General features: G+C 36.7%; 3 protein-coding genes across 3 annotated transcripts; 2 read left to right on the plus strand and 1 right to left on the minus strand.

The window, feature by feature from the left end:
* Positions 1-654: 654 nt before the first annotated feature.
* Positions 655-4,125, minus strand: zgc:194655 (uncharacterized protein LOC794380 homolog). Its single transcript, XM_041779732.1, has 3 exons — positions 4,109-4,125; positions 3,533-3,789; positions 655-1,605 (listed from the first exon to the last, which is right to left on the minus strand). The coding sequence occupies exons 2-3, from the start codon at positions 3,675-3,677 to the stop codon at positions 1,472-1,474; spliced, it is 279 nt and encodes a 92-aa protein (XP_041635666.1). The 5' UTR covers positions 3,678-3,789; positions 4,109-4,125; the 3' UTR covers positions 655-1,471.
* A 268-nt stretch (positions 4,126-4,393) lies between these two features.
* si:ch211-212k18.15 (E3 ubiquitin-protein ligase RNF19B) lies at positions 4,394-9,395 on the plus strand. Its single transcript, XM_041779779.1, has 4 exons — positions 4,394-4,678; positions 5,722-5,822; positions 8,308-8,481; positions 8,695-9,395. The coding sequence occupies exons 1-4, from the start codon at positions 4,588-4,590 to the stop codon at positions 9,148-9,150; spliced, it is 822 nt and encodes a 273-aa protein (XP_041635713.1). The 5' UTR covers positions 4,394-4,587; the 3' UTR covers positions 9,151-9,395.
* Positions 9,396-16,461: 7,066 nt separating this feature from the next.
* On the plus strand, positions 16,462-17,871 carry LOC121505029 (trace amine-associated receptor 13c-like). Its single transcript, XM_041780149.1, has 2 exons — positions 16,462-16,628; positions 17,055-17,871. The coding sequence occupies exons 1-2, from the start codon at positions 16,462-16,464 to the stop codon at positions 17,869-17,871; spliced, it is 984 nt and encodes a 327-aa protein (XP_041636083.1).
* The last annotated feature ends 2,921 nt before the right edge of the window (positions 17,872-20,792 follow it).

Raw genomic sequence — 20,792 nt, forward strand, 5'->3', positions numbered from 1 at the left:
TTATTCTGTCTGGGTCTATCTGATCTAAGTGCATTGACGCGGGATTGGACTAAATTCTGCTGAAAATTCAACAGAGCAGTGTGGCACTTCTGGTGTTTTAAGGCCTGTCAGCATCAATGCAGTAGATAATTAAAGGTCGATCATAAGTGCATTAGTGCACGAGTCAAAACTCATCTGCACCTTCTGCCATCGAACATTTACCTTTTGCTATTCCCTTTTCCCTTTCAATACATTAAAGTTTCTTTCGTGTGGATAAGTTTTTGTCATCCCTCAGTTTTGAGTTTACTTTCAAATTAAAAGCCGGTTCAAACAGGAACGCCCATAGGAATTGCCCTTAGTCGACCCAAGACTGCCTGGAAAAAAACACCCTCTTCAATTCAAGTAATGTTTGAAAACAACCTCCCAAAATTTGAGTTTTTTTTTTTTTTTTTTTTTTTTCCCCAGAAACAGATACATAGGTGTATTTCAGAAAATCACCTTGCAGTTCAACGGTCAAGTGACGTAAACCCGGCGACTCAGGTCTTAAAGGTATATACACACAAATGTTACATTAGGTCTAAATGGGTTAAGACAAAAATCTAAAACGACATAAAAATGTTTTCAAATGCAAAATTGTGGAATTTCAAAATAAAGGAGAGAGTCAATGCAACGAGATACAGAAATATTAAGATTTATTGTGGTCTGGCTGCTTTAATAACTTGACATTTTTCAGGAAGAATTTCGTTACATTTTAAATGGCACCAATTAGTGAGAAAAAGTTCAAACAAGGAGGTCCAAGCTTTCTGTGGAGCCTTTTATGACTACACATGAAACCACAAAACCAGAGAATGATTTATTACAGACATTAAAACAGCTGTTGCATTTACTTGACTATAAAGATGGGCTTTTTAACCAGATAACCTGGATGGAGGTTCATATTTTCTTGTTATTCATTGAGAAAAAAATCATATTTCACTGTACAACCCCATTAGGTATCTTAAGTAGTACTCAGAACTTTGAGTAAACTTAAATGACTAATTTTTAACTTTACTTGAGTAGATTTATAGACCCCAGTTAAAACAGTCTACACTTGTGACTGCAAATTTTTCTTTCCGCTATGGAGACATGAAAATATACAAACATAGCGTGAGTGTGTAAAATGTCCACAAGCTGGGCTGACTGATAGAGTATGGATTGTTTGTGTACAAGACAAATAAGCAAGTGCATTATTAAGAATTTACGGTGATTTGTGTAGAGATGACAACAGCCCAGATAATATCAGCAAACAAAATTAATAGCAAGTCATCTCAAAAATTTTATTTTTACAACAACAGGAACAGTTTTGACAAAATTGGAGCATTAAAGCATCATAAACAGCCCACAAATGTGCAAATAGTGTCAGGAGTTTTCATATACTGAACAGAACTCTTCAGGTAAACAGGAACAGAAGAAGAGGCAACAGGAACAGAAGAGGGAGAGTACTGCTGCTCTGTCAGGCGGTCAGTCCTCCGTGTACCCTCAACACCATCATGATGACCGACATGTGCTGGACTCCATAACTAGACAACGACTCATTGTCTCCATCTAGCTCTTTGTCTGTGAAGATTAGGCGAAGATCTTCCACTCCTGAACACACACACATACACACAATGTTATAGACAGCAATCTCTCAAAATCAAAATACGGGTTTACTTTGAATGTTAAGTAATACTTCCTTGGCCTTGTAACTTTTAGCTCTGGGTCAGTAATATGACTTTAACCCTTTAAAGACGATGTTTCATATTTGATACACAATTTTGTGAGACATCTGTTCTATCAGTATGGGCAATATTTCCTTAAAAAGCTTTTGTATATAATCTTATAAATTATTTTAAAAATATTATCCAGAGTTTATCAATTAAAATATTAGTGTAATGCAGAAAATGTGATACTATAAAAAAATATGTGAATTTTAAATAATTTTTTTATTTCATTAGTAGGTTAAAAAAACATCTCAGTAAAAAAAAAAAAAAAAACTTTCTGGCTATTATTTGAGGTACTATTAGTTTTAAAGGGTAAAACCAGGGGTGACAAACTCAATCACAGCAGTGACCGGAGTCTAAATTTAGGTCTAACCTGAGGGCGTAAGGGGGTCAACATTTAACATAAACTCCCACTGCTATCATCAAAAGTAATAAATAAGGAAAAAACTTAACACTGATAATAAATGACTTTGAAATAAAAAGAAGTCAAAATGATAAGTTTAAAGGCTTGAAATCTGAAATAAAAAGACAAACACATTAGTTCAAAAGGTCAACAAATGAAATTAAAGGTCAAAATAATACTGCAAAAACATATGATTAGAAAGTAAAAAAATATGAGTTTCAAATGTCAAAATATGAGACAAAATTCAAAACCATGGGTTTAAAAAGTCAAAATATGAGACAAAATTCAAAATCATGAGTTTAAAAGGTGAAAATATAACATACAATTGAAATAAAGGGTTTAAAATGTAAAAATATCATAATAATTCTTAATCATTAGATTAAATTGTAATAATATGAAATAAAATTTGAAATCTTGAGTTTGAAATGTCAAATATAATATAAAATTTAATATCAATTTAAAAGGTAAAAATATGATATAAAATTAAAATAATGAGTTTAAAACATAAAAATATGATTAAAAATGTTTAAATCTTGAGTTTAAAGGTCAAGATATGATAAATTAAAAATCATATATTTAAAAAGTAAAAAAAATGAGTTCAAAATTTAAGTCTAAAATATCAAAACATGTGATTACAAATCAGAATCAGCAGTTGAAAAGGTCAAAACATGATATAAAATTCAAAACAATGAGTTTAAAAGGTCAAAATATGACTTCAAATGTGACCCTAAAAGGTCATAATATGAGGTTTAAAAAATCAAAGTATAAATTAAAAAATATCAGATAAGTCACAATTTTTGGTTTAAGTCATAATTTTGAGATGGGAAATTAAAAATATGAAATTAAAACACAAATTAAGTTCTATTCTTTATCCTGACAATCTAATTATTTTTAGTCTTTTCTTTTTCACAGTTCTATGACTTCAGAGTATTTCAAATCATCATGGTCAAGACTGAAATTTCTATACTGGAAGAAATCAGCAGACCTCATACTGGTGGGCCAGTTATAATAAAAATATTATCTTGTGGGCTTGGAATAACTGCACCATGGGCTGGATTTGGCCCTCGGGCCTTGAGTTTGACACCCTGTGGTTAAACAGTCTTAGCTACACCTTTAAGACAGTTTTATTAGCAGTGACCTAGTCTACAGGTAAAAGCCTTATTGCGGGTAATCAGTAAATCAGTTCAGGACATAAAAATGTAATCATACAGCTATATATTCACTATTTTCTTGGTTTAAAATGATCGTAAGTAGGGAAGGTCATTAATTAGTTATTCTTAAACGCAGCTTTGTAGTATGCTACTCCGTTGTTAGCTTATTTTTGCTATCCTATTTTGCACTTCCTGTATTACACCTGGTTTAAACTAGCTTAATTTTGATAAAAACAATAATTAAAAGTGTGGTGCACCTGCGGTCTCTGGGAGCTTCTCTGCTATCTTTTCCTTCAGCTGGAGCACCTTCATGTTCTTCATCTGTTCGTCCGTGTTGCACAAGTCGACGATCAGCTTCTGCCCCCTGGGTCCGTGAACCACCACCTGGAAGGTTTTCCCCATCTCTGAGCGGTGCTTCTGCTGGTTCTGTTAGAGTTGTTGTGCAGCTGCTTTCGCCTCAGTAGCTGAGAGGGAATGGCGCGCTGCGGTCAAGGGTGTTGTTCATAAAAGCAGCCTGACACAGAAAAACAAGAATGCTTTCACTTTCGCCTACAACGGACATAAAGTGCTTACAAATGAAGAAAAGTTAGTCTAATAGAGGTTAAAAAACCAATGATTTAACTTTAACTATTTGCCCCTCACATGAAAAAGATGAAGGGCAAATAGAAGTTGTGAAAATAGGGATAACACACACAAAAAAACTAGACTTTTAATTACATACTAACTCCCATTGTTTTTTTTGTTTTTTTTTTGTTTGTTTGTTTTTGTATTTCAGACCTACTATCAAACAGTTTTACAGTTATTTAAACATTTACTTTATTCAGTTGCCTTACTGAAATGTTTTCCATGTAGAGCTGAAAGAGTTATGTGAAACCTCTTCCTGAAAGCCCTGCTGCCCTCATTACTGGAAATCACTTGTTTCTCCAGCAGGGGTTGTCTTCTAACCAAACTACCATTACTCCATAATACGTCTGCAAAAGTTATTTGTGCTTTAATGTATAGGAAGGTAACTTTCATGCTGCTGTGTTTTTAATATGTAAGCTATCTAAAAACGCACTAGGCTAAAACTACATAGTAGGTAGGTTACACAATGAGCGGTGAGTCATGTGTTCAAAATGTAATAAAAACAATGATTTATGATCGGGGAATCCAGGTCTGCTACTTTGCAGTCACGTGATTTCTTCGAACCCTTCGGAGGAAATGAAAGTAATAAGAAAAACAAAATCTCCGTGAAGTCAATGAATGCGACACAAACAGACTGTCTGCACCGAGGCTGCTTCGAGCTGGGTAGAGTCGACGGAGGTGAAACAAAATGAGCACCCAGGGTCAGGAGGAGAAAAGATACGACCCCAGAGACACGACTCTGAAGTTTGTCGACAGGCCGGATGATCTGGATCCTCTACGTAAGCAACAAGCTGCGCAATATTAATTTTGTCACTTTGTCATTCACTGAATCTTTGTTTTTAGGAAAGCTTAATGCGGCGCTGATAGAGTCAATAACAGAAACTTTCAGCATCAAGCTCTTTTTTTTTTTTTTTTTTTTTTTTTTTTTTTTTTTACTGTGCACCTAGCCTACTTCAATCTTACCAGCAGGGGCGATATTAGCAGCGTTTAGCCCCCAAGCATTTTGCTTTAACTAACTTTTCCCCCTTAAAAAGTTTCAAAGTTGATCTAATGATAGCTAGGGCCGACAGCTTTAATGCATTAATTATAGTGCAGTTAAGATCCATAATTAGAGTCTTTAAAAAATCATAACTTTCCTATAAACGCATTTCAGTATTAAACTATCTCAGACAGCTCAGGAGACAAGTCAGAAGTCATCTGCTTTGTTACCAAAGATTTACCTTTACCGTCCCCTTATTTTCCTTTTCAATCCATAACAGGCTTCACTTTTTTACAGCAGTGCAGTTGCACTCAGAGACCTTTGAAGGGCAGCAAAGAGCTTTAAGCTGTCATAATGTCACTTTAAAGCAATCTTATCTGCAGATGAACTATTTTGAGGCATCGCTTTTTATTTAGCAAAGCCACAGAACATCATAATTTCTGGATGTACATAAATATAGCTCAGCAGGCAGTACTGTTATTTCTCTATGGTCAAACCTTTGTATAATTTGTTTACGAAGTCAGGGAGAGGATTTTCATTGGGGTTTGACCCCAGTGGGGGGTTCAGGGGTCAATTTGTGGGAATTCTTTGGACAATCAAACTCTATCCAGTACTACTTTACACACTCCAGGCACCTGTTTACTCTCTGAATGCCTATCTTAATTAATACAATCATTTCTGATGTTAACCTCACATGCAAAGTTCAGCTTTGCCAAAGTCTTGAGGCCCTTTGGTGCTCGAGGCCCCAGGCAATACTCTACCTTTTCCTAATGGTAATGCAGCTTATGCCTGCATGCAGCTGTTGCAGTGTTTAATGTCTGTCCTTGTTGTTGTGCTCTTTAGCCCCAGAGGATGGAGACCTGTGTCTCCGCGCAGAGATGTCCTGCGGACACGCGGTCACTCCAGAGTCTCTGACCGCTTGGTGTCGCAGCCTGCTGGATCAGGTACAGTCTAATATTTTATTTACTGAACACAAATGTGTTTTTATTTATCTAAATACCGCTGCTTTCAGTTACAGGACATCTGAAGCCCTTCTACTTACCTGAAGGCAAACTGTGTCATAATTTGATCCCTATATTTCCTTCACATTAACAATGCCAGACCAGATTTATTGTTGCACTTTACTTAAAAAAGCCCAGAGACAGCTCAGTGGACAAGTCAAAAGTCATCTGCACCTTGTGTTATCAAACATTTGCCTTTTTATATTCCTGTGTTTCCTCATCAGTCCAGAACAACGTCCTTTATCTGTGATTAAGTTCATGTTCTCACCTTTGATCTACCTGAATTATTAATTCTTTCAAAATAAAAGCAAGTCTGCATACAAACAGGAAGTCGGTTACCTTTATTTCAACAGATAAAATGCCAGTTGTTGGATTTCAAACCACTACTCACAGCAAATACATGATAAAATCAGCCTTTTTAGTTTAATTTCAAGCAGCACTCTATTCACTCTAGAGTTATCCAGGGCTGAGTATTCCTTTAACATGGATTCCATTGTGAAAATGCTTTTACTGTTTGTTTATTAGGGCATTACTGAAATGTTGCTACCTCTCACTCTTGTGTACCTTTTGTGTTTGCACACAGCCTTGCAGTCTCCTGCCCTTACAGGGCATACATGAGACGTCTTAATGCTAATAAAGAAAAGCATGCAGAAGCTTTTAGCTTACAAGGACGTGGCATTTACCATTTAAAAAAATCATGCAACAAATCTGACATGGGTTTTTCTTATAAACATTAACATGAGAACTTCCCAGGGCGTCAGAACAACATAAATCCATCTAGAGGAGAGACTAATGGACTTATGTCTGTCTGAAAACCCCTGTTGTTATAGTTAGAAGGGTTGAATGTCAATGAAATAGTAATACACCAGTATCTATAATAATGCTTAAGTGAAAATGAGAAACAGCAACTATTATGTATGTCTGTCATGATAAGCTTTTCTTTACCTGGTGTGGAGCCCTGTGTGTATTCATTTCATTTATGTTGATGTGATATCTCAGTGATGGGACAGTCACGCTCAGTTTTACAACAGTAGAAAAAGTATGACTAAAAACATCTTTAGAAATAGTTCTTATTAACCACCTAAGACCCTGCATGTACATCTGAAGACATTACATTCTGGCTTTCCTACAACATAATTTCCACTTTTAGAATTCTGGAGAAAATTGTCTGGGCTTTCCACTCAAGTTTAAGAAATTAACTTGAAGTACTGGGAAAATTAGCTATGAAATTTCGGGAATTTCATATATATTTTTAGGAATATATCTAGGAAATTTTCAAGAATTTTGAAGGAAAATTTGGGATATTTTTACACTTTTTTTTAGCTTAATGTGCATTGTGTTTGTAGTGAAAGATCTGAATGAAAAATTTATATTTTATTTATCTTTGGGACATTGTTTTTTGAAAATTTCAGTCATTTTTGTGTTAACTTGGGAAATGTATTTGTAATTTTTGGGAAAAATTTACTTTGAAATGTTTAGGTATGCTCATGAAAATTATTTTTTTCTAACCCCTTTAAGCCTGAGAACTCAAAAAATGGCCAGAAAATTCCCATTTTTTAAAAATTGAAATGCTTATTTACCTTCTACCAAAATCCAAAAAAAGGAAAATTTCTGTAAAATGTCATATGTTTTTTTTTTTGTACAACATTTGATACACTACGCATTTTTGGCAACTGATAATCCACAGGAGGGCATTTTTGTCATTAATAACATTGTATTCAAAAGTTTTTTTTAAGTCATTTATTGATCATGTTGATTAAATAGAGGTCTCATAAAAGTGTGCATCAAATATTCACAATAGGCTTTAAAAGGCTAATTTTTGGAATTTGATTAGTAATTGTAGAGGGTTGTTCTTTAAAACTGGTAGAATTTAATGGTATTTCAGGGAAGTTGTTGGCATGTTTTGGGAAATAATCTTTCTTGGAATCATGGGAAATGTATTTGATCATTTTGGGAAATTTTGAAATTTTAAAATCCTCAGTAACTCAAGTAAAAATTTTTTATGTTAAAATTCAAGCATTATGATAAAGTTTTATTGAAAAATTTGAGGAATATTTGAAGAAAATTTGGGGAGTATTTTATGGGAAACTTTTTAAATTTTTGGTCAAAATTAATTCCTGTCAAGGTTAAGCAAACTCATCAGGACCAAATAATCTAAATAAGTGGGAGAAGCTAAAAATGCAATCCAAGTAAAAGTTGAGGTCTCAGGAGGTTAATGCTTTAGACGTTAGAATCCAGGAAATCATGCTTTTTAGCATTATTAAGACTAGCATACTATGTAAATTCACTCAATTTGAAAATAGGTGTACATAGCGGTAAGAGAAACAAATCTGAATTAGTGATTAGGTTACTTCTAAAGTTGTGGTAGGATATTTGTTTTTATATTTATAGCTTGCCTCCCTTGACGCGATCTGACCTTTCATTTCAGGGCCAGTACAAATTCAAGTGCCCTGCTCTGAAGGAAGGAACCTACTTTAAGTGTGAGGCTCTGTGGTCGTACCAAGAAGTACGCCGGCTGGCTGTGCTGACATCTGAAGAGATGCAGTACTACGAGGAGAACATCGCCCGGATGGCTGCTGTAGAGTACTGTGAATTCAAAACTGTAAGTGGACCTCCAAAGATATTACAAGCTGCTGGAGTTATGAATCATCTTTATATAAAAGTGTTCCACGATCAGCTAAAGTCAACACACACACGAAAGAAATTAAACTAAAACTGGTTTTGCTTGTTCTCAATGTGCAGGCTCACAAATAAAAATGCTCAAATAGGACCATAACCTCATCACTGCTGAATGCTTCTCACATTTTTAACGCAGTGTCCGGGGTGTAAGACCTACGTGGAGAGAGATGACCTCTCCAACCTTAGCGTGCAGTGCCCAATCTGCACGGCTGACAAGAAGAAAGCTTACCAGTTCTGCTGGCAGTGTCTGAAGGTGTGGAAGGGTCCGGCTCCACGTTCTGACCGCTGCGACAACGACGGCTGCGTCAATCACGACCTTGAGCTTCTGAAGACCTGCAAGACCACCGTGCTCTCTGAGGTACAGGGGGTTGACGCGTGCCCCTCCATCCGGGCCTGTCCCACCTGTGGCAATAGGGTGGAGCACAACAAAAGTGGCTGCAAGAACATCATCTGTCCTCGCTGCCAGGTTGAGTTCTGTTTTGTGTGTCTGAAGCTCACACCTAAGTGTCTGAAGACGAGCACTCACTTCGAACCCTGCAGCGATGGTGTGGCTCCCAGACAAACCTCCATTCCTGTGTGGAACAGAAACTAACTGTGAATCAGTACAAGCAGTAATCACTCCTGATGAAGTTTATAGCCTTCTTCTGTCACACCATGAAGTTCTTTACCTCTTGTTTTTTTTTTTTTTTGTAACCACTGCCAAAAGAATATACCAGCAGACTTATCACTGTTCTTACATAATGTTGTTTAATGTAATGTTACTTCTTGAAATGTATCTGTTTGATTACAGTTTAGCTGTAAAACTGCTTCAATAAATGAATAAAAAATCTGTTATTAGCTGTTGTCACTGCCTTTATTAAAAGTTAACAGTTAGTTAAATGCTGTTCTGTGCCCATGGTGAGGTCAATTTGCCAAATCTATCAGCCACAGTCGTCTAGGGTCATTGAAAGCATCATAACAGAGATCTGAGCCAACAAAAAGGACTTTGTCTCTTCTCTGTTACAGAGCCAGGCAGCTGAACTCTGATCATAAAGTCAAGGTGAAGGCTGATGGTGTGAGTGCTTTTCTCCATTCAGATTGTAGCATTTTATAAATTTGAGATTATCGTGTTTCTCCCGAGTGAGCGTGCCTTCACCTCATTCAACAGACGTGCCCAGACCATCCTGGAGCAGATTTTACTACCTCATTTTTTTCATGATTTTGACACTTAATTTCAGGAACTTGGAGATGTTTTATTTGACTGAATATAACACAGTGACCTGCCATACAAAAAAACTAAATACAGATTCATTTTCACTTTACAGGGTCTTTAATAAATGATGTGACTGGAGAGAGCGTTTGAGTCATCCAGCTTGATCCTCAGCTTTATCACCGGCCTACTTGCTGTAGTGCAGAGAAAGTAAAAATAAGAGAGTGGAAATGCTATTTCATACCAAACTTATGAATGTTGATCGACACTGCCTTTCTATTTATTATATACAGTCCTATATGACAGTCAATCAATGCTACACTGAAGGACAGTCAACTACAGACATTTGAACTTGGTTTCACAGGGCTTTAGCCTCCACGCTCCTGGATTCTGCAAGTTGGTCACAGCACAGGCCGTATTCATGGAGCGCGATAGGGTTGGAACACATTCCCAGTTTGGGAATGTGCAGACATTCCCATCAGACTAGTACAAGCCAATCCATGCCCGTTCTTCTTCAGGGACCAAGAAAGAGGCCTTTAGATTCTCATTGACATTCCTAATACAGGCCAGGTTGATAAAATGGTTCCTGCAGTCCCTCTATGCTTTGGACCTGTTCATTTCAAAACCAAATCCAGGATCCTGCAGTGTTCCTGCAGATATTATTGTAAGAAACTGGAAACCACTGTTAATGATGGTAACGGTCCAGAACTTTGTTGTTTTCCTGATTAGGGAGGGATTAAAGATCAAATCAATTCCTCCATCCACGGTGACCCATGGTTGGTTTGGAGTGGGAATTGAAGGGCATCACACTTGCCCATGCATGTTGAAGCGATACATTATTCCAGGTTTATCCTTGGGTGTACATTTGGCATGGGGTCAATTCAGGCAAAAAGGAGAGTTTGTGTGATTTCAAGCCGACACTATGGTCATGCACGGCGTGAGTGCTCACTCTACGAGTGAAGTCAGGACAGACTGACAAAAATCTGCAGTTTCCTGAGAAAAAGTCTCACGCTGAGGTTGAGGATCCTCAACAAGAAATGAGTCCTTTTAAAAGAGAACGCACATGAATTACCCACAACCAAATGTGCAGTTTTCCCATCCTCTAATGAGACCACTATTATCTGCTGCAGTAGTGAAGAGTGTAGGAGCACCCATCTCACACTCCAGAATCAACAGGGAAGAAGTCAGAGATAGAGCCACCACACTTCACAGCAATCTCTGCACCAGAATAAAGAGCAGACATCAGCTGGAAGAGGCTCCAGCTCCAGAGAGGAAACCCTACTCATCGAGTCGAACGCCTCACAGAGAGCAAAGGGGTAATGATCATAACATCAGTAGTAATAATAAAAATGAAAAACCAACAACATCACGATTGCTGATATAAATGCATTTCCTCTTTAACAGCTTTTCTACACTTGATTTTTAAGGACACAGTGATATACTATTTGACCTTGCAGGGTGCTAGTAAGATTGTAATGAAACTCAGTTCAAGACAGACCAGGACGATAGCCGTGTTTTTGGCTTAAAGGTGGGCAACCCCAGGTGATGTGACATGCCAGTGTGTATTGCATCTAGATGGGTAATAAAGTATTTATATACAATATCATAGTAGAATGAATAACCACTTCTGTTCTGGATGACTCATCTCTTGTAAATTTGCATTTCTGTAACATTCTCTCTTCTTCTCCTTGTTTTATCATGATGCTTCAGTATCCTGTGTAATATAATGATCAGCACATGATATGATGAGGTTTAATTATAAGCATCTAACCTTGCTCATGGTCTTTTCTTGTGATATTTGTTCTTTCAATAACTCCATTTCTTTTGTGCAACCAATAAATAAAAAGACAAATATGTGTATGCACTGAGCAAGTATTTCATCAGCTTGTCAGCAATGATTGCATCACGTCACACATCAGCTGTGCGGTGTGTTTACTGCAGCTTGTTTTTCTTCACACCTTTGATTGATAGAACCTCTGAGGCTGAGAGGACACCGTCACCTGGCCCTTATCCCTCCAGGTGAGATCAAACTTCCTGTCTACTGAGGCTCACCACACGGCCGTTTAAACCTGCTAATAGGCTGGAGAATGATGTTCATGGAGCAGCTCATTAAGTCTAATGAAACTTCCCTGTTTGCTAGGACCTGTGTGTGTGTTATGGTGTAACAGGTGAGGAGAATTTCAGAAGACTAAGTGGTCATCATCCCCAACAATCAGTTCTTTGTTTCTTTGTCCCCTTTAATTATAGACCACATCCATTCATCTCTCCATTGATCCAGCCTTTTCCGAGCTTTAATATGCTGCGGGCAAACTTGAGATGTGAAAATATTCAAAAAAGCTTGTACAATCATAACATTAGACTCAAATATTTACTTTTTAATCATTATATTTTCCTCTCACGAACAGGAAATGTCAATACAAATGCTTTGATTTAGGATAAATTAACATTAATGTTAATGTGTTTAAGTGTTTGTTGGGTCACAAAGTACAATTAATGAGCCACTGCCATTTATTTTATTTAATCAGGCATCTGAGTAGTAAATTTTCTTATATTCATCTCTTTAATTGTACTTTGTGGCCCATAAAACTCTTCCCAAGTAGCATTAGTATCACTGATGACTGATAAATTCTTAAAACTGGTATGCAAGTGGCCGAATAGAATTTCTGAGTGTCAACAGTTAATTCAATGCCATTTAAACCGTGACACCGGTTCCATACATAAGGCCAAATAAACAACACAAAGTTGTCATGGGTTAAAACGTCTAGCTACATTTTGTTACCTGTAAAACATGATTTAACTTTTCTTAAAATTTATGTTTTTTTAGTCATTGTAAAAGACCTAATGCAACCCACTGACCGTCCACATATACTTTGGGAAGCACAGCATTAATCCATCATTTTATCCATCCCTCCACTAATCAACACATCTATCCATCCATTCTTCCATCCATCAGCCCATTGGCAGAGCTGGAGTTGGCTTACAGGACCTGCAGAATTTACAGGACACTGGCAGTTTTGGGACTTTTCTTCCTCCTGGCTCTGCCTGTTAGAGATACAGAAAATACGATATCAAAAAGTTAGATCACAGACTTAAAGATCTGTGATTGGGTTATGCAAATAATAAATAATTTAAAAAATTAAGAATAAATATTTCAAAACCTGCAAAATACTGCACAGTGCCCACAAACTGAAGAAAATCAATTATTGACGTTTTGACTATACTTTTCTCATCTCTTTTCCTTTCCTACAAAGGAAGCTTGTCCTAAATAACTGAGGAAAGCACCAGTAATGTTGACAAAAAGTTGGTGTTCAGTTTTCCCTCTATGTGCCTACTGGTGAGACATTAAATGTCTTTTCAGCACAGACACATTGTCAGCATCTATCTATCTATCTATCTATCTATCTATCTATCTATCTATCAGTACAGTGAAAAGTTGAATAAAAATAGATACTTGGGTGACTTGAACAAGCAGACTTCCTTTAGTAGTAATCAACTGCTTATACTGGCAAAGATCAAGCCTCAATGTACCATCCTGGGAAAAGGAGAAAAGGAGGCCATCTCTGCTAATATGACCAGTTTGTTGATATGCCAATATGCCACACTGAGGGGTTCTATGTTACAGGGTTACTGAACTCACAACCAGTAGTAGGCAATTATGAACAAATTATGAATTTCTCTGGCTTTGGTGACAAAAAATATACATATAACATAGTCATCATTTTTAATTTATAGAGACAATTACAATATAAGAAACACTTATGAATGCCTTTATATTGTAAAATTAGAGCACAATATTTGGTCTCTGTAACTTGAAATACAACCCAAGAAAGCTAAAAACTGTATCTGGACAGTATATTCAGACTGCTGTTTAAAGTGTTTTTAATATATTTTATTTCTGAAAATTTTTGTTATTTAAATACACAAACAGAAAAAAACAGACAAAAAATAAAAACAAATCTAATACACTATACAAAAAAACAACAACAGACCTAAACAACCTACCCCCTGACAAAAAAGAAAAATAACAAAGGAATGTGTCCATGTCAGTCCAGCGGTTAGTAATGTTCATGAATCAGACAGAGGCCATAAGGAGAGTCCATCAATCCCAAGTTGAACATAGATGAGTGAGGCACAGGGCAAAGACGAGAGGACCAAAGACCAGTATGTTTACAGAGCAGCTCATAGAGATTATGTACAGGAAAGCACACACACACACACACACACACACACACACAAAACAGTCAATTGCTAGTTTGGCATTTCTCCTTCCTAAAATAATCAATGAAAGGACCCTAAATCTTAAAAAACTTTAGATGATAGTTAAACAAAAATACCTTATTTCTTCAAGATAGAGGCAGGAAATTATATTTTTAACCAAGTTTTAAAACAAGGAGGAGCAGTGGATTTCCACTCTTTCAAAATAGCTCGTTTTGCTCTTACCATATCAAACCTCAGGGATTGTTGCAAGGTAGAGGGAAGGGTCAGGGATTGATTGGAGCAACCCAGTATCACAGTAAGGCTGTTAGGGGTCAGGTCTATATCATATATAAGACTGTACGATGAAAAATATTGTTCCAGAAGCCTCCAAGTTTAGGACACGACCAAAAGAGATGTCCCTGAGTTCCTTCACCCAACCCACATTTGTCACATGTAGCAGAAACAAATGTACCCCTTGAATAACGTTAAACTGGATGAGTTGCAGTTTAGCATTGATAGAACAAGACTTGATCCCTGTCAGACCCTTGGCCCACAGCTCATCCAAAATCTCCACACCAGTGTCTTTAACCCACGCTTCTTTAATATGAGTAGATGGGGTTGCCGAAGAAAAAAGGCTAACTAGTTGCGATATTAAATGTTTTGAGGTGGGAGGTTTGTAATGATATCATAAAAAAGATGTTTGGGTAATGAATCTGAAACGGAGAGAGAGCCTAACAACATTTCTGATTTGAAGATAGTGAAAGAAAATGACCTGTAGGAAGATGAAATATTTTTTAGTTGTGCAAAAGATGCAAAGTGATTGTTAATATAGAGATCCTTAATAATGGACAACTTTACTTAAACTCAAACATAATGTCAATGACAAAACAGTTAGATAAAGTTAGATTTGAACCATTCACAGAATATAGCAACAACTTGTTTACTAAATAAGCTAGACTTATTTCTCTTAAAGGGGCTAAAAATTACAATACCACATCACATCATATTGTTGGACATGTTTGATGATGTTTGGACATCTTAACAATACATCAAAATAATAATGTTCGGGAGCTAAAGTGAAACAAAGAAATGCCGCCATTTTTGTTACCTCGTTTACACTCCTGAGCTAGCAAAACTTCTCTACAATTGACCATCAACTTCTAAGTTTCACCAGGAACAAAACACGTCGTTTTCAACATTAAACCTTGTCAGAAAAACATCAGAATGGTTTTAAGAGTCCTTTATAGGTGTTTATAACATAATTAAACACAATACTAACCTGTTAAAGGCCAGGAAGAACAAGGACACAAAACAGAAGTTACCAGCAAACAGCTAACTGTTTGTTTGAGGAAGAGAAGCTCCTGCTGTATGTCTGTGACCACAACTAGCGCTCTATTTTTGGGATACTCCCTCTGGTGGCGCACACTGGTAACTACATCTAAGTCACGTTAAACAAAAAAAACACAACAATTCCAGCTTTACTCATAAACTCTACAGGTGTAACAGCACATTCGTGAATAAAGGGCTGTTGTTATGGTGATAACTGAAGAGTTTTAACTCAGAAAAGAGTTTATGTTCAGCGTTAGCATCTTAGCTAAACTTTAGCTCTGTCGTTTCAACAGGTGAGATTTATGAGCTGCTGAAGTTCTTAATCGCTTTTCTCCAAAACGTACAGATGGGCAGATGTTTTTAAAGTTATCCTTCCTTCATATTCAGGTACTTGAATAACTAATAACTTTGGTAAAGTAATTTTATATCAAATCAAATATTCTTTTGTTAAATGTTTCAATATTTTTGTGTATATTTTTGTTGTCAAATATTTTGAAGTTTATTAAATATGTTTTCTTCTGTCAAAACTTTTTTTTTAGCTTATATATAAAATTTTAAATACTGCATTTTTTTTTTTTTAATATTTCATTTAATATTTTTGCAGGTTGTAAAATATGTTTCTGTATTATAAAATATTTTTGCTTTTTAGCAAATTCTTTCTTACTTTTATATAAATGTTTTTGCCTTTTGTTGTATTTCTTTGATATTCAATCATATATTTGCCTTTTATCAAACATTTTAGCTTTTGTCCGTTTTTTTATTCATTAAACATTTTTGCCTTTTGTCGAATGTTTTTGTGTTTCACTGAATATTTTTTCCTTTTTTAAAAATGCTATTTATGTTTCTTTAAATGTTTTTGCCTTATCTTAATGTCTATATTTCATTGAATAGTTTTGCCTTTTGTTAAATGTTTTTATGTTTCATTAAATATTTTTTCCATTGGTTATTTGTTTTGTGTTCAGTGAAATGATTCTGCGGTTGCATCATAGGGCCACCGTATAATGAAGCAGTGGTGCTCAGAAAAAAAAATGATACCAGGTTGGTGTGCTCTGCAGCAAAGGAGGGGCTTTCTTCCCACAGACACCAGGAACAGAGAGAGGGATTGAACTCCAACAAAGGAGAGAAGAGAATATTTAAAAGTCTTGGTGTCGTCCAGAAAGCAGCCAGAGCTGCAGACTCCTGCAGGTGATGGCTGTGGAGGTTGGGGTAGAGCTCTGCTTCCCTCATCTTAACACCTCATGTTTGAAACCCGGTTCCCTGTGGTTTTCTCTGTTACTGACCTCCACACTTTCCCCCACCTCTTTTTTCACAGTGTCACTCAACCTGCTTGTCATCATCTCCATCTCTCATTTCAGGCAAATATTGATGTTTTACATTCTCTTTCACAGAAAAGAATGTTGAGTTTTTGCAGGTTTAAGACTTTACCTTGAGAAGGAACAGATTGTTGATTGAACTTTGTGTTGAAATGCTGCTCTGCTCATTGAATGAAGGTGGTTTTTGGGGATTTTGCTTTTCTCCTCTATCCATCCTAATCCCCTCTTAAAGCCCCCTGCTGCTTTCACTGACTTTATGTGCTCTCTTTTACTTGTGGGGCTGAATATCTAAAAAAGAGAGTTAAAAATCAATGTTTTATGGTGGTTTATGATATCTTAAATGTGGGCAATGAACATTTGATTTATTCATTATTTTTTGTGTGCTGTTATTTAGCTCCTTAGTATTTTAGTAGCAGATCTTCTGTTGGTAAGATGACATCTTGTTGAGACGTTTCTCTTCCCTTCCAGGCAGCTGTACACTCCAACAAACATCCTCCTCCTCTCTCTGGCCATCACAGACTTGCTCATAGGCCTGGTCAGTATGCCGGTGGAACTCATCCAAAGAACTTCCTGCTGGTATTTTGGGGACGTTGTTTGTCTTTTGGCTATTTTTTCACCTCTATTTTTAACGTCTGTTTCAATAGGAAACATCCTCCTCATATCTATCGACCGTTATGTCGCCATCTGTGACCCTCTGCGTTACTCGAGCAGAGTCACTCATAGGAGAGCTTCGGTGTGTGTGTGTTTGTGCTGGCTCTGCTCTGTTTTATACATTTGTCTCTATTTAAAGGACACCCTCAGTCAACCAGGAAGGTTTAGCACCTGTGATGGAGAATGTACTTTTCAAATTGACTTAGCTATGGGAACTGTTGACGTCGTTTTGTCGTTTATCATTCCTTTTGCTGCCATAATTGTTCTGTACATAAGAGTGTTCATTGTGGCTGCGTCTCAGGCTCGCGCCATGCGTTCTCACGTGACAGCCGTCAATCTCCAGCTCTCCCTCGCGATCCCGGTGAAGAAATCAGAGCTGAAGGCAGCCAGGACTCTGGGTATTCTTGTCATGATCTTCCTCATTTGTTTCTTACCGAGTTTCTACTTCAGTATTGCAGGGGAAGATTTGGGTTATACGCCATTTGGAGCCTTTGTTATATTTGTGTTTTATTTAAACTCGTGTGTGAACCCGCTGATTTACGCCATGTTTTACCCCTGGTTTAGAAAAGCTGTGAGACTCATTGTGACTCTTCAGATCCTGCAGCCGGGCTCCCGTGAGGCCAACGTGCTGTAGAGAGGCCTAGTCCCATTTCTGACTTTTAGCCTCTCATTTTCCAGACCGCAAGGGTGCCCATTTCTCTCTATGGGAAAACTACGGAGGGCATGGACCACATAAACACATTTCTGACATTAAAAACACCCACCCCTAAAGTCAAAGATCTGAAATGTTACATACATGTCACACTTGGTGTTTCTGGTTCATTTATTCTGCATTGGAAAACTTATTAACTCTACAGTCTTGATTAATTAGTGACATACATATAGTTTTATTTGTAAATCCAGAGCAAAGGTGAACATTTACAAGATTAAAAAAACAAAACAAAACAAAAAAAACACACATTTTTTTCTGGTTTTATTTCTGACAAAAAAAAAAAAAAAAATGCACAATGAATAAAAATGAATGTGCCTGGTTTATGTTGTAGGCACTTTAACAAGTTACCGTAGCTGTGGAAAACCTGTACACTTCATGAGACAATGAAAAAAAATGTAGAGAAACAATATAACACAATGGTAAAGAATGAAAGATCACTATATTTTTCTGAACTTTTTTTTTTTAATATCAACACAACCCAAGAACTGGGCCTTCAAATGAGTTCTTAAGGATGAATCCTCATTCTTTCTAAGCATTTATTCAATGATAGAACTTCACAAATAATGCACAATCAAAAGTGGAAAAAAAATATTTTGATTTATTGCATGTTGTTGATTGTTAAAACCTTGATTAATACACAATCAATGGTTGACTGCTATATTAATGTCTGATTTATTGGTGTTAAACTTGCAGAGTCGAGGTTTGAAGCCTTCAACAGTCACCTCATCAGCTTAGTTCAGTTTCGTTAGTGTGGTCTGCCATCTAGTGGGAATTTGTAGGAACTCCAGATGTCACTGTGCTGTGTTTATCCATAATAAAAATTCATATAATCTGTCAAAAAATGATGTAGAAGCATTTGTGTGACTGCCAGACTCTTAACTCAATTTTTCATTGTTTAAATGTTACTAATTTCCCAACTTTTAATCACATTTTATTTAATTACAATTGATTTGAGCAATAATGGTGGCCTGAAACTTCCACACACGCTCTGAAGACAAGATTTTAGTGACAAATGTACGTTTTTTTTCACATTTGTGTTGTGCTTTACAGACATAGTGGGAATTGGCTCTTAAGTGAAAAACGATAGAGGAGCAGTTTAGTGAACAATGGCTTACTTTATTTACACACAGGTATCATCCTACTCTGCTTCTTTCAGGCTACATACCGAACACAGAGCACTTGGCATCCTTCTGTTTTTTATTTACAACTATGCATTTTTCTTTAAACACCACAATTCGCCCACCCCATTCATTTAAAATGGGGACACATTTCTGCTTACAACTCAGGAACCCTTGGCCATAGAGACTTGAGAGTCCATGGCAGGCCTAACTTTGGGGTACTGAACATGCCAGTCTTGGTCTTATGTGTCCACAACTTTCCATTCCAGAGATAAAAACAAAAAGTATTTTGCCTTTGAGTAATACCCCAACCCTAAGGATTGCCTTGGTCAATCCTGACCAATACCCTTATACCCTAACCCTAACTGACATTTATAGAATTGAAAAAGAGAAAACATAAGGTTTATGGTTAAAAATTGTAAAATGAATAAATAAATAAAGCAAATACAGGGGACAAGATGAGCAGCACTCTTGTTCTGGCTACTGAAGAGAGCAACACTTTATCCCTGAGAAAACCTTTTCGAAAGCAAGACTTGAAAGAAGATATCAATCAACTCCAAATAGCCTGAACCGTGCTCCTAAACACTCTTTGGGGGAACTTTTTCACATCCACACAGTCATCTTTTGTTACTCATTTTTACCATTTGTTTAAAAGGGGTGGATGTTTCGGCCTATAACTCGGAAACAGAATATCCTAGAGACCTGGACATCATACATTATTCTGCCATTTTAAATCTTGGTCCCATGTCTCTACAACCTTCCATTTCTAAGATAAAAACAATATAATTTTTATTTTTTTATTTATTTATTTTTTTTGCCAGTTGTGCTCACTTCCGAACGTCATAGTGGGAAGGGAGTTTGTCCAATCAAAAGCCCACTCTTGACAATGAGAGGGTGGGATATGGTTAATCAATAACTTGACTGGAGAGAGAAGAAATGAGAGGAAGAAAGAAACAGTGCAGAATTAATAACTGGGTTCACATCCCCAAAAAACTTTACAGCTTTCACTACTTGTGGCACTTAGTGCTTGCTTTTTGTTATTTTTGATGAGGCGTTTACCAGTGACGGTATTAATACCAGTTCACTGCCCACCTCTACCATACATATTGTTAAAAATCTCAAATCTTCAATCTCACTGAGATAATCATGGCAGAGCAGGGAGGAGGAGCCTCAAGAGGTTATTTAAGAGATGGGTGTGGTTATCGGCCTCCCTTTGTCCTTGAGCCTGCTCTGTCCATGCGGCCACAGCACTTAAGTAAGTTTGTTTGATTAATTATCCCACTTTTTACTTTGTTTGCTAAATAAGTGCATCCTTTTAATTATGTTTGTCACTTTCACCAAAGGTAGAAGTTTGTTTGACCACTGAAACCACAAAGAAGACCTAGAGATTTAGAATTGTTTGTCTACTTTAAAGGACACGTATGAGTGAGTACATTTCCTACCTAAGTTTAAAGAGAATAATCTATTTTGACACAGTGCACTAATTTATGTTTGTATAGCAGGAAGCTGAAGTAATTCCTCACTCCTTGTGTAACATATTGGATGCATAAATTAATGTAAGTTGATCCCTGTTAGCTTTGATTTAATCGTGATATGTGCGTGGCAATGTTTTGATTTGATATATCTGTTTTGTACAGAAAATCATCCATTCATCCATCCTTTCATTTTCATCTTCAGTAAATGGTTTATCTGACTTCTGGATCCATGTGTTTAAATGTGCACCCC

This window comes from Cheilinus undulatus, linkage group 22 (genome assembly GCF_018320785.1).
Source record: "Cheilinus undulatus linkage group 22, ASM1832078v1, whole genome shotgun sequence".
NCBI classification, from domain to species: Eukaryota; Metazoa; Chordata; class Actinopteri; order Labriformes; family Labridae; genus Cheilinus; species Cheilinus undulatus.

Coding starts and splice junctions, on each gene's coding strand:
- zgc:194655 (XM_041779732.1), bottom strand. CDS start 3,677: ATGGGGAAAACCTTCCAGGTGGTGGTTCACGGACCCAGGGGGCAGAAG. Junction 1,606..3,532: donor GAAGCTCCCAGAGACCGCAG/GTGCACCACACT, acceptor GTGTGTGTTCAG/GAGTGGAAGATCTTCGCCTA.
- LOC121505029 (XM_041780149.1), top strand. CDS start 16,462: ATGGCTGTGGAGGTTGGGGTAGAGCTCTGCTTCCCTCATCTTAACACC. Junction 16,629..17,054: donor ATCTCCATCTCTCATTTCAG/GCAAATATTGAT, acceptor CTTCCCTTCCAG/GCAGCTGTACACTCCAACAA.
- si:ch211-212k18.15 (XM_041779779.1), top strand. CDS start 4,588: ATGAGCACCCAGGGTCAGGAGGAGAAAAGATACGACCCCAGAGACACG. Junction 5,823..8,307: donor GTCGCAGCCTGCTGGATCAG/GTACAGTCTAAT, acceptor CTTTCATTTCAG/GGCCAGTACAAATTCAAGTG. Junction 8,482..8,694: donor AGTACTGTGAATTCAAAACT/GTAAGTGGACCT, acceptor TTTTTAACGCAG/TGTCCGGGGTGTAAGACCTA.